This window comes from Crinia signifera, chromosome 12 (assembly GCF_055691185.1).
Source record: "Crinia signifera chromosome 12, ASM5569118v1, whole genome shotgun sequence".
NCBI lineage: Eukaryota > Metazoa > Chordata > Amphibia > Anura > Myobatrachidae > Crinia > Crinia signifera.
In genome coordinates, this window is record NC_139228.1 from 25,107,619 (window position 1) to 25,122,132 (window position 14,514).

Here is a 14,514-nt window from a genome sequence, read left to right on the forward strand (position 1 = left end):
TAGAGCACTAGTGATGGGAGTAAGGTGGCGATCGATGGAGACGAGGTCAACAGTCACCACAAGTATTTCAAGGTTTGTTTGTGCCGAATGTTACAGAGGTCTCCGTGTACACTTTATATGTGAACAGTGACACACTATAATAGGTCGATCCGATTTAGGGATTGCCATCGTTGCCTTTGCCACCGATGGCAAAAGTGCAACTGGCCATCGATAGTGTATAACTATTCAATGGATGACCATCGATGTTTTTACATATCGATGGTCATCCATTTTCTTTGATTGATTGGTCTGTGGGCCAATCAAAATGCGGGGGGCGGGCCTTCGCGGGTGCCGGGGGTGGAGCTATGCTCCGTGTCTCAGCACCTTGGGGAAACTATTCATTTAAGCTTGACATCGGTGGTGGTAAACCATCTGGTTCTCCCCCATCGATGGCAAAACTATTTGACCGCAAAACTATTTGACATCGGCCATACACCATCGATGATTTCTAATCATCGATATGTCGATGGCCATCCCTGATCCTATTAACCCCAATGTGCGCAGATGATTCGCCGAGTGTGAATCATCAGGACACCGGGCGCACTTTACAGTGGGCCAAATTCGACGAAAAGTGCTCGCACCTCCATAGCAAGTTTGGTACTTGTGGAGTATCACGGCTCCCATCGTATGGCATCGTATGCCATATGTAGTGGCATACGATGGCATACGATGCGATGTTTTACCGATTTTTGCTCAAAAATCGTATGCCATCGCATCCCATCGTATGCCATATGTAGTGGCATACGATGCGATACGATGTTTTACCGATTTTTTGAGCATTTTAGCTCAAAAATCGTATGCGATCGCATCGGATGCCATACGATGGCATCCGATGCGATGGCACCCGATTTTGCACTGAAATGCATCAGAATGCATTGAAATGTGTATTAAACTAGTGAAATGCCCCCAAATGCCATTTTTCATAGTGCACCACCCCCACTATCAACGTCAACCCGAAGCCTGGCGAGCGCAGCGAGCCAGCGAGCGGCGGCAGTACGCGTCCTACGACCTTTTCATACCCCCACTATCCACGTCGGCGTGGAGTTGAGAATAGAATAGTGTGGCGAGCGCAACGAGCCACCGAGCCCGAAGCGTGGCGAGCCCCGCGAGGGGACGCGGATACCTGTGAAGCCCGCGAGGGGACGCGTATAGCTGTGAAGGTATCCGCGTCCCCTCGCCACGCTTCGGGCTCGGTGGCTCGCTGCGCTCGCCACACTATTCTATTCTCAACTCCACGCCGACGTGGATAGTGGGGGTATGAAAAGGTCGTAGGACGCATACCGCCGCCCCTCGCGGGCTCGCTGCGCTCGCCACGCTTCGGGTTAACGTTGATAGTGGGGGTGGTACACTATGAAAAATGGCATTTGGGGGCATTTCACAAGTTTAATACACATTTCAATGCAGGGGCGTAACTAGAACTCTGTGGGCCCCATAGCAAAATTTATAATGGGGCCCCCCTAACTCAGGCCCATTGCACATTATGCGACACACCGCAAAGCCCATTACACGACACACTGCAAAGCCTATTACACATTACGCGACACACCGCAAAGCCCATTACACATTACGCGACACACCGCAAAGCCCATTACACATTACGCGACACACCGCAAAGCCCATTACACATTACGCGACACACCGCAAAGCCCATTACACATTACGCGACACACCGCAAAGCCCATTACACATTACGTGACACACCGCAAAGCCCATTACACGACACACCGCAAAGCCCATTACACGACACACCGCAAAGCCCATTACACATTACACCGCAAAGCCCATTACACATTATGCAACAATTACAAACTTACCAATGTTCTTTCTTCTTCTGTCCCACGCTGCTCCTCAGGCATCGTGGCTCCTCTCTGCGTCACAGGTTCTGGGGTATCAGAGATATGTGCAGTGTCCCCTTACTGAGTAATGTGACAATAGCAGGAGTGTGGGGGGGGGGGGGGGGGGGGTGCATGGCAGTATAGTGGACCCAGATACAACCCTCCTGAACTGCAGCAGGCCGCTGCTACTTCCGCCCCTAGTACTACTGTCTGGTCTAGCCTCTGAGTCAAGCAGCGCTGCGGCATTTTGAATTTGCCGCTCTTCTGAAGTAAATCACAGCTCACAGACCGGCAGCCAATCAGGAGCGACTGCCAATCTGTGAGCACTGCAGTGAATGATTAGTTCACGGACAGCGGCAGATTTAAAATGCTGCTGCGCTGTCACTACAATTTTGTCTCACTAGTGTAGGGCACGGGGGTGTTTGCCGGGGGGGTGTTTGATGGGGGGGTGTTTCGCCGGGGGAGGGGGGTGTTTGCTGGGGACCGCAGTGGATGTAGGAGGTGGGGAGCGTATCGGCGGCAGCCGGCAGAAGGTTGGGGGAGGTGGTGGACGCGGTGACCGGCTGTGCGTCTCTGGACACAGCCAGTGACCACGATACTTTACTGTCAGGGACCAGGTTTTCCTCCCTAGGCCGGCGTTAACAGTCTCTTCCGGACTCGTGCCCCGCCCCCGCCCGGCTCCTTACTTACAGTTCAGCCTCACACAGGCGGCTGCGGCAGCAGCGGCTCCCTTCAAAAAATTATTAGATCTCTAAGCACGGTGCAGGGGAGTGCTTGCTGTCCAGCGGGCCCCCCCAGCCGCCGGGCCCCATAGCAGCTGCACCCCCTGCACCCACGGTAGTTCCGCCACTGTTTCAATGCATTCTGATGCATTTCAGTGCAAAATCGGGTGCGATCGCATCGCATCGCATGCGATTTGATCGCATGCGATGCGATTTTTAGCATACAATTAGCATACGATGAAGGTCGTGGGAGCCGTGATACTCCACAAGTACCACAAGTTTCAGTAAATTCGGCCCTGCGAAGGGCCTTCGGGGTTAATAGGATCGACCCTTAAGTATCTAACTCTATGTCCACTATAAGTATCTAACTCTATGGGGAGTATTCAATGATTTTTTTTCTCCATGTGCTCCATGTACATTCGCAGGGTTCCGGAGGTGGCCCTGAGTCTGTGTCTCCTCCTACTGGGTGGGAGTTAGGGTGCATGAGAGCAGGAAGCTGGGTAGTGATAGGGGTGTGTGGATATAAGGGGGACTAAAGAGGAGGGTGGGGGACACTGTGCAACTTCTGCCAGTGGGTGAGGGTCCAGCGTGGCAGCACAGGAGTACAGAATGGTGGCCCTGAGTCAGTGTCTCCTCCTACTGGGTGGGAGTTAGGGTGCATGAGAGCAGGAGGCTGGGCTATGAGGCATGATAGGGGTAAGTGGGCAACACAGCGTCAACCACTCCCCAGTGGTGGAGGTTACGGTTCAGGAGAGCAGGAAGCTGGGTAGTGATAGGGGTGTGTGGATATAAGGGGGACTAAAGAGGAGGGTGGGGGACACCGTGCGGCTTCTGCCAGTGGGTGAGGGTCCTGCGTGGCAGCACAGGACGGTGGCCCTGAGTCAACATTTCCTCCTACTGGGTGGAAGTTAGGGTGCATGAGAGCAGGAGGCTGGGCTATGAGGCAAGATAGGGGTATGTGGGCAACACAGCGTCAGCGACTCCCCAGTGGTGGAAGTTACGGTTCAGGAGAGCAGGAAGCTGGGTAGTGATAGGGGTGTGTGGGCATACGGGGGACTAAAGAGGAGGGTGGGGGACACTGTGCAGCTTCTGCCAGTGGGTAACGGTCCAGCGTGGCAGCACAGGAGTACAGGATGGTGGCCCTGAGTCAGTGTCTCCTCCTACTGGGTGGGAGTTAGGGTGCATGAGAGCAGGAGGCTGGGTGGTAAAGCATGATAGGCAACACAGGGTGAGTGGGTCCCCACTGGCAACACAGGGTGAGTGGGTCCCCACTGGCGGAAGTTAAGGGGCAGGAGAACAGGAGGCAGGGCAGTGATAGAGGTGTGTGGGCGTGGGTAGTAAAGATTTTTGCCTGTTGCAGAGTAGGGATGGGCATTGGTGCAGACGCCATCGATGATTGGCATTGATGGCGATTTTGAACCCTGCCATGCTCTGTGTCCTGGCACCATAAAAATTTGCCATCGATGTAGGGAAACCATCTGGTCCTCCCACATCGATGGCAAAAGTATTCAACATCGGCCATAAACCGATGGGGTGAATCAGATTTTCAGTGAAAAAAATTCAACACAAAGGAGTGAAAACAGCCGGATTCGCCGAAAAAAATGGTGAATCGGGAGCATTGAATACTGGCCTATGTCCAAGGTGGGCTGCACCCCCCAAAAAAACCCTGGAAACTCTTGTGGTGACTGTCGACCTAGTCTCTGTCAATCTCTCACTTGCATCTATCCGCCATCACTGTAGCCCTAGCCCCCATAGACTATCTTTAGGCATCAAACTAGACTCCGACGACCGAGTGTTCGATCCCATAATCGTGAAGGGTTTCTCCTATTTCACAATATAATCAGTACTTGGCATCAGTACTAGGATCAGGGCCACCAAGAGGTATGCCGGCCCCGGGGGGCAGTTGGGGACTGAAGGAATAGACGCTTTGTCTTTTCAGTGACGCGGCATTTGCATATGTAACACCCTCATTTGCATGGACCACGTCCCTTTTCGGTATGGAGCTTCACAAGTCCAAGAAGTTGGGAGGTGTGTGTGTGTGTGTGTGTGGGGGGGGGGGGGGGGGGTCGGGCCAGTGCCCCCGCCGGGCCCTCCAGCAAGCTAGAGCCCAGGTAATTAGTGCCCCTCTCTCGGCGGCCCTGACTAGGGTATGAGGGAACCACAAAGATCTGGCACATAACTGGAGTGCTCGGAATCAATTACAGGCTAAACCAAGCTGCATTCACAACGGAGAAATGTGCAGCAGAATAGTGAGTCCTGGGCGTCCTATCTGCTGCGTGCACAGGTACAAAAGTAATTCCATGGTGAGCAACCACTGAAGGATTTTTCTTCTGTGCGGGCACTTCCGACATCTGCTCCCAGTGTAGTGAGGGGATCCAGCCGGCGAGGGGCATGTGTTAGGGGCATGTGTCAGCGGCGTTAACCTGCTTGCTGATATACGCAACCTAGCGAGCAGGTCTGAATGACCTTCTAAGGGTAGACCCCTAGCTGCATAGCCTGGCGTGGGGACGCCATCTTTTGGGTTGCAGAGTCTGCGTGTGATGTCATACACCGGTCGCCGTGGACCACTGTAAGTGTGTGTAATATAGATGCATTGTGTGGGAGGAGTGTGTAATATAAATGCATTGTGTAAGTGTGTGTATATATGTTTGCATATGAATTGTGTGAGTGTGGGAGGAGTGTGTGTGTGTGTGTAATATTATTTATTTACAGTTTCTTATATATATTAATATAGATGCACTGTGTGTGTGTATATGGGAGTGTGGGAGGGGTGTGTGTGTGTGTAATATCGATGCACTCTGGGCATGATTCTGGTTCACTTGCAAATTCAAATTATCTCTCCTAAGAGAGGAAGGAGCTGATTGGCTGGTTGCCCCTTGGGCAAGATGTATCAAGCTTCAAAAAGTGATAAAGTGCAGAGTGATAGACAACCAGCCAATCAGCTCCTTCCTTTCATTTTTCAAACCCAGCCTGTAACTTGGCAGGTAGCAGCTGATTGGCTGGCTGCTTATCACTCTCTATTTCATCACTTTTTGAAGCTTGATACATCTGGCCACATTGGACAAAACCATGTGCACTGCAGGTGGGACAGATTTAAGACGTGCAGAGAGAGTTATATTTGGGTGTTATTTTGTTTCTGTGCAGAGTAAATACTGGCTGCTTTATTATCTCAGACCGTCCGACCTCAGGAGCTGATCCGATGCGCTCAGGACCACGCGTCATATCAGATCGGATGTCATACACTGACTACGCAGTTTGGGCCTATTTCACCCGATTTCTTGTCACGATCCCCCAGAATCGGATTAAATCAGGCCCAATTTGGGGGCCTTTACTCTCTCTGCACATGTTACATCTGCCCCACCTGCAGTGCAGCATGGTTTTGACTATTAGAGAGAGAATTTGTGTGTGTACATATGAGTGTGAGAAGAGTATGTGCATATGTGTGTGTAATATGGATGCTCTGTGTGTGTGTGATATAGATGCACTGTCTGTGTGTATATATGTGTGTGCGTGTGTTATAGATGCACTGTGTGGGTGTAGATGTGTATGCGTGTGTTATAGATGCACTGTGTGTGTATAGGTGTATGCGTGTGTGCGCGTGTGTTATAGATGCACTGTGTGTGTGTTATAGATGCACTGTGTGTGTGATATAGATGCACTGTGCGTGTGTTATAGATGCATTGTGTGTGTGTAGATGTGTATGTGTGTGTTATAGATGCACTGTGTGTGTATAGGTGTATGCGTGTGTATGCGCCTGTGTAATAGATGCACTGTGTGTGTATAGGTGTATGTGTGTGTCTATATGTGTGCGTGCGCGTGTGTTATAGATGCACTGTGTGTGTGATATAGATGCACTGAGTGTATAGGTGTATGTGTGTGTGATATAGATGCACTGTGTGTATAGGTGTATGTGTGTGTCTATATGTGTGCGTGCGCGTGTGTTATAGATGCACTGTGTGTGTATAGGTGTATGTGTGTGTCTATATGTGTGCGTGCGCGTGTGTTATAGATGCACTGTGTGTGTGATATAGATGCACTGAGTGTATAGGTGTATGTGTGTGTGATATAGATGCACTGTGTGTATAGGTGTATGTGTGTGTCTATATGTGTGCGTGCGCGTGTGTTATAGATGCACTGTATGTGTGATATAGATGCACTGTGTGGGTATATGTGTATGATATAAATGCACTATGTGTGTTTGTTTGTATAGGTGTATGTGTGTGTTTATTATAAATGCACTGTGTGTGTGTAGATGTGTATATGTGTGTGTGATATAAATGCACTGTGTGTTTGTACATAGGTGTATGTGTGTGTTTGTTATAGATGCACTGTGTGTGTAGATGTATGTGTGTGTGTAGATGTGTGTGATATAGATGCACTGTGTGTAGATGTGTGTGTGTGGAATGTGTAGATGTGTGTGTGTGTGGGAGGAGTGTGCGGCAGGCAGCAGGCAGGGCAGGGAGGACGCGGCTGCTGGGACAGTAGCAGGCAGTGTGTGTGGTACACATGTAGGTGCGCTGCTCAGTCTGCGCTGTACTAGGAGGGCTATAACCGAGCGGCGGAGTGCGGGCATCCAGTGCCAACTGCGTGTCACCCGCTGCCCCGGCCGCTCCACCATGTGTGCGCCGGGTGGCACCAGGACTGGCAGAGCCGGCCACTGGGAGGGGTGTTTGGGAGGAGACCAGTGATCGGCTCCGGGCTGCGCTCCATTCCAGGATGGGATACAGGCAGAGCGCAGGGACAGCAGATCACTCCGACAGCGGCTCCATCATGGGCACCATTGGCAAGAAGAAAGGCATCCAGTAAGTGCAGGCTCTAATTGTCCATAGCTCTTGCTGTACACACGCTGCACCAGACAACATAGGTCCTCACACTGGCATTGCACCAGGCAACATAGTTCCACACACTGGCATTGCACCAGGCAACATAGGTCCACACGCTGGCATTGCACCAGGCAACAAAGGGTCACACACTGGCATTGCAACAGGCAACATAGTTATACACTGGCATAGCACCGGGCAACATAAGTCCACACACTGGCATTACAACAGGCAAAATAGTTATATACTGGCATAGCACCAGGCAACATAGGTCCTCACACTGGCATTGCACCAGGCCACATAGGTATACACTGGCATTGCACCAGGCAACATAGGTACACACTGGCATTGCACCGGATAACATAGGTCCTTACACACTGTCATTGCACCAGGCAACATAGGTGCACACTGGCATTGCACCAGATAACATAGTTCCACACTGGCATTGCACCAGGCAACATAGTGCCACACTGACATTACACCGGGTAAGATAGGTCCACACTGGCATTACACCGGGCAACATAGGTCAACACTGTCATTGCACCAGGTAACATAGTTCCACACTGGCACTGCGCCAGGCAACATAGTTCCACACTGGCATTGCACCAGGCAACATAGTTCCACACACACTGGCATTGCACCGGATAACATAGGTCCATACACACTGGCATTGCACCAGATAACATAGTTCCACAATGGCATTGCACCAGGCAACATAGTTCCACACTGGCATTGCACTAGGTAAAATAGGTCCACACTGGCATTGCATCGGGCAACACAAGTCCACACACACTGGGACTGCACCAGGCAACATAGGTCCGAACACTGGCATTGCAACAGGCAACAAAGGGTTACACACTGGCATTGCACCAGGCAACATAGGTCCACACACTGGCATTGCACCAGGCAACAAAGGGTCACACACTGGCATTGCACCAGGCAACACAGCGTCACACACTGGCATTGCACCAGGCAACAAAGGGTCACACACTGGCATTGCACCAGGCAAACCAGGTTTTCACACTGCACCAGGTCACACATGGTCACACACTGGCATTGCACCAGGCAACACAGTCACACACTGCACCAGGTCACACATGGTCACACACTGGCATTGCACCAGGCAATACAGGGTCACACCATGCAGAGTTGTACTACAGCCACTTCTTACGGTTGTGCAATAGTTGTTACAGAGGAAGAAATGTTTTTGTTCTGATTCTCAAACATGTTTGTTAATAGGAATATATTTTGGGAATAGCAAATAGAATTGGGATCACAATGAGGATGTTGCTATAAGTAACGGCAGATTTAGATGTTTGCTAACAACAGTAAAGTAATGATATATTTCACTATCTGCAGATCACCAGTTGAAGTGGCAGTGAGGATGTGTGCACTAGTGGTGTGCTCTAAACACACTTGTCCACTAGTACCAGTTTAATGAAAGGATTGTGGTTTTGTTTATATATAAAAGTGCACGTTTATTTTTAGTGCGGTGCACACATCTGTGTTTATGTGATGTCATTGGTGGATTTAGGCAGATATGAGGCAGAACTGGGGATGAGACCCTGAGCTGGGTATATAGCAGGAATGCAGTAAATGGGTCAGATGGTTAGGGGGTACCTGTGCTGGTATGATGCCAGTGCATTACATGGGATATGATACACCATAAAATAATATCACAGTGTGAACTTCCACCCTGTATCTTTCAAAGCCCGAGCATTTCCTCTTCCCAGCCTACCCCAGGTTCAGGCTGTGGTTCTTCAAGCACAGTGTGGTCTGTATATCAGTACTGATATGCAGACCGCACGTGTGCTAGAAGAGAGAGCAACACCCCAGGCAGGGAAGAGGAACTGCAGAGGTTTTGAAAGATGCATCGTTCTAGAATTAATGCACACAAACACAAGGTATAAAGTGCATAACATTACTACACAAGCAAACTATATAATTATGCAAATACAAAATACAGTATACAAAATGAGTGTTGGCTGAAGTTTGCACCCCAGCTGACGGGTGTTGCAGACAGCTGCAGGGTTACACTAAGCTTGGAGGAGGAAGTGGGGAAAGGATGGTTTCCTTCAGGGAAGAGGTCCTGCTGGTCAGAGAGCTTGCAATCTATTAGGGGGAGGAGTGGGTGGTATATAATTTCCATACATGCTAGTAATGTCACAGGGAGCGTGACCAGTAATTGGTTACACAGATAATCATGGCATGCCAGAGTGCGCTGGGAAATGTAACCAAGCCTGGGCATGCTTATTATTAATTAAATTAAGGTCTGAGTTTGTGATTAGTCTGTCAGCACTAGAGCTTACATAATGTGCGCCAGCCTCTCCCTATATGTGCCCTTATGTATACAGCAGTATATTGGGTTTTGCGTTATGAAGATCAGGTTGTGTTGGAAACCAGGTAACATGTGATTGTATTATACAATACACGAGGTGTTGATTGGTGCCATCTGGGGCTTGTTTCCAAAAGCGACATATCAGTGTGATTTATCTGCGTCCCCGCTGTGTGTGCAATATTATGTTGCATAAATGCAATTACATCGTTCAGGTTTTTACCATTATTGACTCGTTTATATCTTGCAAAACATGTTTAAAACTTTTTTAAAGGTTGTTTTACATAAGATTTTGTTTTTGGCATGTTGGCAGGTTTTTTTTACTCTGTCAATACCACTTGCATCGTTTACGTTTTGTGTTGCTTTTGGACAATTATGTATCTTGTGTTTGTCTAACTTCTGTTTTGGTTTATTTCTTTTCATGTGTGTTACGTTATATGTACGTTATGTGTGCTTGTTTTATGTTGTCGTTCACATTATAGCACAGATGTGGGATTTATTTATCTTTTTTTTTGCATTTATAAAAACGAAACAAAAGCATAGATGGCAAAAGTGTTGGCACAAAAAACATGATGCAAACATAGTTTTTGAATCACACACGGCAGTAGCAGTAACCAAATATTTAATCCGTATGTATGTTTCTGAAGCGGCAACTTTTGGAAGCTGACGGTTCCAAATGAACCCTTTTAGGTCCAATGTTTAGTCAGGCTCAACAGCCCTAGCACTAGTAGCAGATCCACTGGTGAGAACATTAAAGGCCCGTACACACACACATCGATTTGCTTTTGATTCGATTTTCTATTAGATCTGGCATTAGATCTGTACTTTTGCATTAGATATCGAATTTGATATACATTCATGGTACATTGTACACATTTGATTTACTAGACCGAATTCGATATTTCCTTGGCTGCACAGTAGATTTTTCTGTTCGATTTTGTGAAAACGGGAGCGTGCATCGCATCGAATGCAGATCGAAAGTGACACAAAAACCATTCGATTTCGTTTAGGATTCAAATTGTTTTTGCTTCTATAAGCAAAATCGAATCGAAAAATCGGGAAAAATTGATGCATGTGTACAGGGCTTAACATCGTTCAACATACATTGTAGACCATTTTTGAATAATAATAATAAAAAAATTACAATTCGTTGAAACATTTAAACCAGACTGTTTGAATTGCAAAAAAAAAAAAAATTGGGACTGCAAAGGGTTAAGGGCCTAATTCAAATGTAGCTTATATTCGCTGCCTCGCGAGCAGGTAAATGCCAAACGCCTGCGGCCCAAATCCCCGCACTAGCGTGCATGTCAGACAGCATCTGATTGGCTGGTTGTTTATCACTCGCCAAGTGATATCTTGGCGAGTAATAGTACACAAGTACGAGACCATTCTGCAATGAAATCCTGCTACTTTTTATCGCTGGCCGTATACAAGTTGATTGACGTGAAGCCGGCGTTTGGGGGTAGCGACCGTTCCGTTTCTTGGGAGTGAAAATGAAGGCACCATTGCACATATGGAATATATCTGCTTACAATCCCTCTTCTATAGTACATCTGAGGGATAGTAGCGATTTGCAAGTACCCCCTGAAAACAGCTGTTTTTGGGAAATGTCCTGCTAATATGTAACGAGTGAGCAATGCAGGTCATATTTCGCACAATATTTCTTAGCTCTTTATTTACCAAGGTTCACAGTGACGTTGGTGTTCTCAATGAGGTAATATCGGCCGCGCTTGGTCTATAAGATGCTGGGGAACAATACTCCTTCTGTTTTATGGAGTTGCTGTTGTATTCTTTAATCTAACTTTCTGCTCATGACTAACTCTCCAGCCCGCCGACAAGGAAGTGATACCTCACTACTTACTGGATGCTGCAGACAGAGGTGTGGTGCTCTACGGAAATACCCTGACAGATGCAACATAATTAAAACCTTTTTAGTCACATCATAATGTAATGCTGCAAGACCTGACATGCAAAGCACGGGGAAGCCTATTTATCACAGACTTTAAAGTACGATTCTTCTTTTATTTGTATGTTGTTGTTTTTTATGAACGTGCAACAGAATGCCCAGGCAGAGACACGTCAGACATGCGCACAAGGCGCCAGGGCGTGTGAAGTGCCATGAATGGCCTTACCGCTGCCAATGCCAGGCGGCATCGTTTAGCTCCCCCCTCCATACTTTAAAAAGGAGATGGTGCAACATATATTTTTTATGACATGCGGAACTGGTAGTAGGATTACGTTCTTATCACTGAGTCTTGGTAAATAGGCCCAAGTAATTGATGACTATGAGCCCACCATTACAGAATAACTTACACTGGAAATTGTATTGCAATGTTAAATAGAAGGACAGTGTTTAGGCGGGAAAACATTTCCCTTTCTTGTTATATTTATTTTTGTGGAATTGTGTCTTCTTTATTTCAAAGTGAAACTTCCTCTTACATATGTCATATCTTACATACAGTAGGCAGCGGAATACTTCCCTAGTGAGAAAGATGACGCTTAAAGGGTAATAAGGGGTGGGACCCGGGATGGGACCCCTCCCCCCCCCCCAAAAAAGAAGGAATGGGATGAAAAATGCAAATAGAACTAATTGAATACCCTCTATATCAGGCATGTCCAAACTATGGCCCTCCAGCTGCTGTGAAACTACAAGTCCCATCATGCCTTGCCACAGTTTTGCGGTTAGGGAATGCTAAAACTATGGCAAGGCATGCTGGGATGTGTAGTTTCACAACAGCTGGAGGGCCACAGTTTGGACATGCCTGCTCTATATCATCAATGATTGCATTGTCTGAGTGGGTGCTGTGTGACGGCACCGAACTATATTGTTCAGTGTGTATGCACTACTGTATATCATTTGCCTGGGGTCCATGGAATAGCTCGTGGAGCGAATCGCCTACTGCAGTGGCTCCCAAACTTGCAGGGGTGCCTTAGGTTGGAACCAATTCAAATTATTGATGGTCAATGTAACAGGCAAAACCAGTGCTTGTGTTTGCCAATCATAACATACAGTATGTAGTCAATCAGAAGCAATTCCTGTCCCTCACCATATAAATGGCCATAAGGATGACATATAAACATAATTTACTTTGTTTAATATTTTTGTCTGAATTACTCAATAAGAAAACTTTTGACCTAGGGGCGCCATTAAAACATTTTGATGCCCTAGGGGTCCGTGATTCCAAAAAGTTTGGATACCACTGGCCTGGCGTATACCCAGCATTACAGTAGAAGACCACAAAGGACATGTACAGGGTACATACACATAGCTGCCTCAGCTGACAGCACGGAGACAAGTATCAGAGTCGCAGAAAACTGTAGGATTTGGTGCCATCAAAGATGGTTCAAGTAAGAGGGAAAAGCACATGAGGGAGGAGGGCCCTGCTCGCGAGAGCTTACATTCCAAAGAGGAGTGGAACAATAAGCTTGCTAATAATAATAATAATAATAATTAAATTTACTTCTCTTCTTGTTATTTTCTTAAAGGCAAGTAATGGTACTATCAAACACTTACTCTGAAAAAGTGTGTGGGGGGGTTCATATCATATTAAAAGGGATCCGGATGACTCCCAGACAATATCTAGCTGGACAGTCAATTCGTGGACACCGGCAGTTCGACCGGAAATAGTTTGACATTGACAAAAGGTCAATAAAAGTAAAAAATCAACATGAGTTATTCACAATTAAAAAATAAATACATTTGGGCACTTTTTCATGCATTACCATCCACGTGAACTGCGGACGGGAATGTCACAGTGTTCTGCTACACTACTTGGGGTTCCATATGCTCAGATGTCAATAGTGAGACCCCCCCCCCCCCCCCCCACTCAAAATGAAAAAATCATGTCAACCTTTATGTCAATGTCCATTTTTTTCTGTGGACCTATTGATTGTCTAGGTAGACATTGTCTGTGATCTTTACCACACCCAGCAAATAATAGAAGTGTTTACGTGTGACTAATGTGCCTGCCACAAGAGGTTTGTCTATCTGCCTGGCCAGCGGTGACCAACAGGGTGATGTCACCTCACAGACGTCTGTACCCCTACTGGCTCCTTGTGGCAATCCTGCGTCACTGTTGTAAACAGACTGGCCGCATGAGCACAGCCATATTGGATTCTGGTCAGTTGAACACTGTAGGCCAATTGGGACCAGGATCTCACTCACATGACTCTTTCCACCAATGACTGCTGTTAGCACCCTATTTAAACATACTCCAGTGGTTTACTAATTGCCAGAATAACTCACTACCTTCTCCGAGGATGGTTCTCTAGTTACAGGTGTCAGTTGGATACATTTCCCCCTAGTCCTGGAGATTTGGGTGAATTCCATAATGGAGGATAGGAGGAATTACTTGGAACCTTATCTCTTAAATTGCTCTTAAAAAAGGGTCTCCTATGTTCTATGTATCCATGTTGCAGTGAATACCTGCTCATATCATGCCTCAGCTCTTTTCTTTTGTGTCTTCAGGAGGGTGATCTACCCCCCATTGTCAGCCACCCCCGACCTTCCAGGCCCATAGACAGTTATACTCTCTGTAGTTCTACCCTTTAACGTGCTACCATTATGGACCAAGACTTTTGGCAGGGCAAGTGGTGCACTTCCACTGGTCATTGACATGAAAGAGAACCGGTCACCCAGGGGCCATTCTCTCCATCCACCACCATATTCACTGCAGCCATGGTATACTGCCCTACTGCTAAATTTACTCCGATGCCTTGAAAAAGTCCTAACCACTAGAGGGCTCCGAGCCCTCTTGTTTGGT

The 14,514-nt window shown here is 47.5% G+C and overlaps 1 protein-coding gene across 3 annotated transcripts in view; it reads left to right on the plus strand.

Moving 5' to 3' along the window:
• RASGRP1 (RAS guanyl releasing protein 1) overlaps nt 1-14,514 on the plus strand; it is a 93,057-nt gene that overhangs the window by 41,600 nt on the left and 36,943 nt on the right. The window contains exon 1 of one of the 3 annotated variants that reach the window (XM_083167761.1): nt 7,027-7,398. The exons of 1 other annotated variant lie outside the window; for it this stretch is intronic. In XM_083167761.1, coding sequence (XP_083023887.1) covers nt 7,313-7,398 — 86 coding nt within the window. In that variant the 5' untranslated portion in view covers nt 7,027-7,312. Of the gene's footprint in view, nt 1-7,026; nt 7,399-14,514 lie in introns of those variants that run through there. One more of the 3 variants, XM_083167760.1, reaches the window with a different exon arrangement.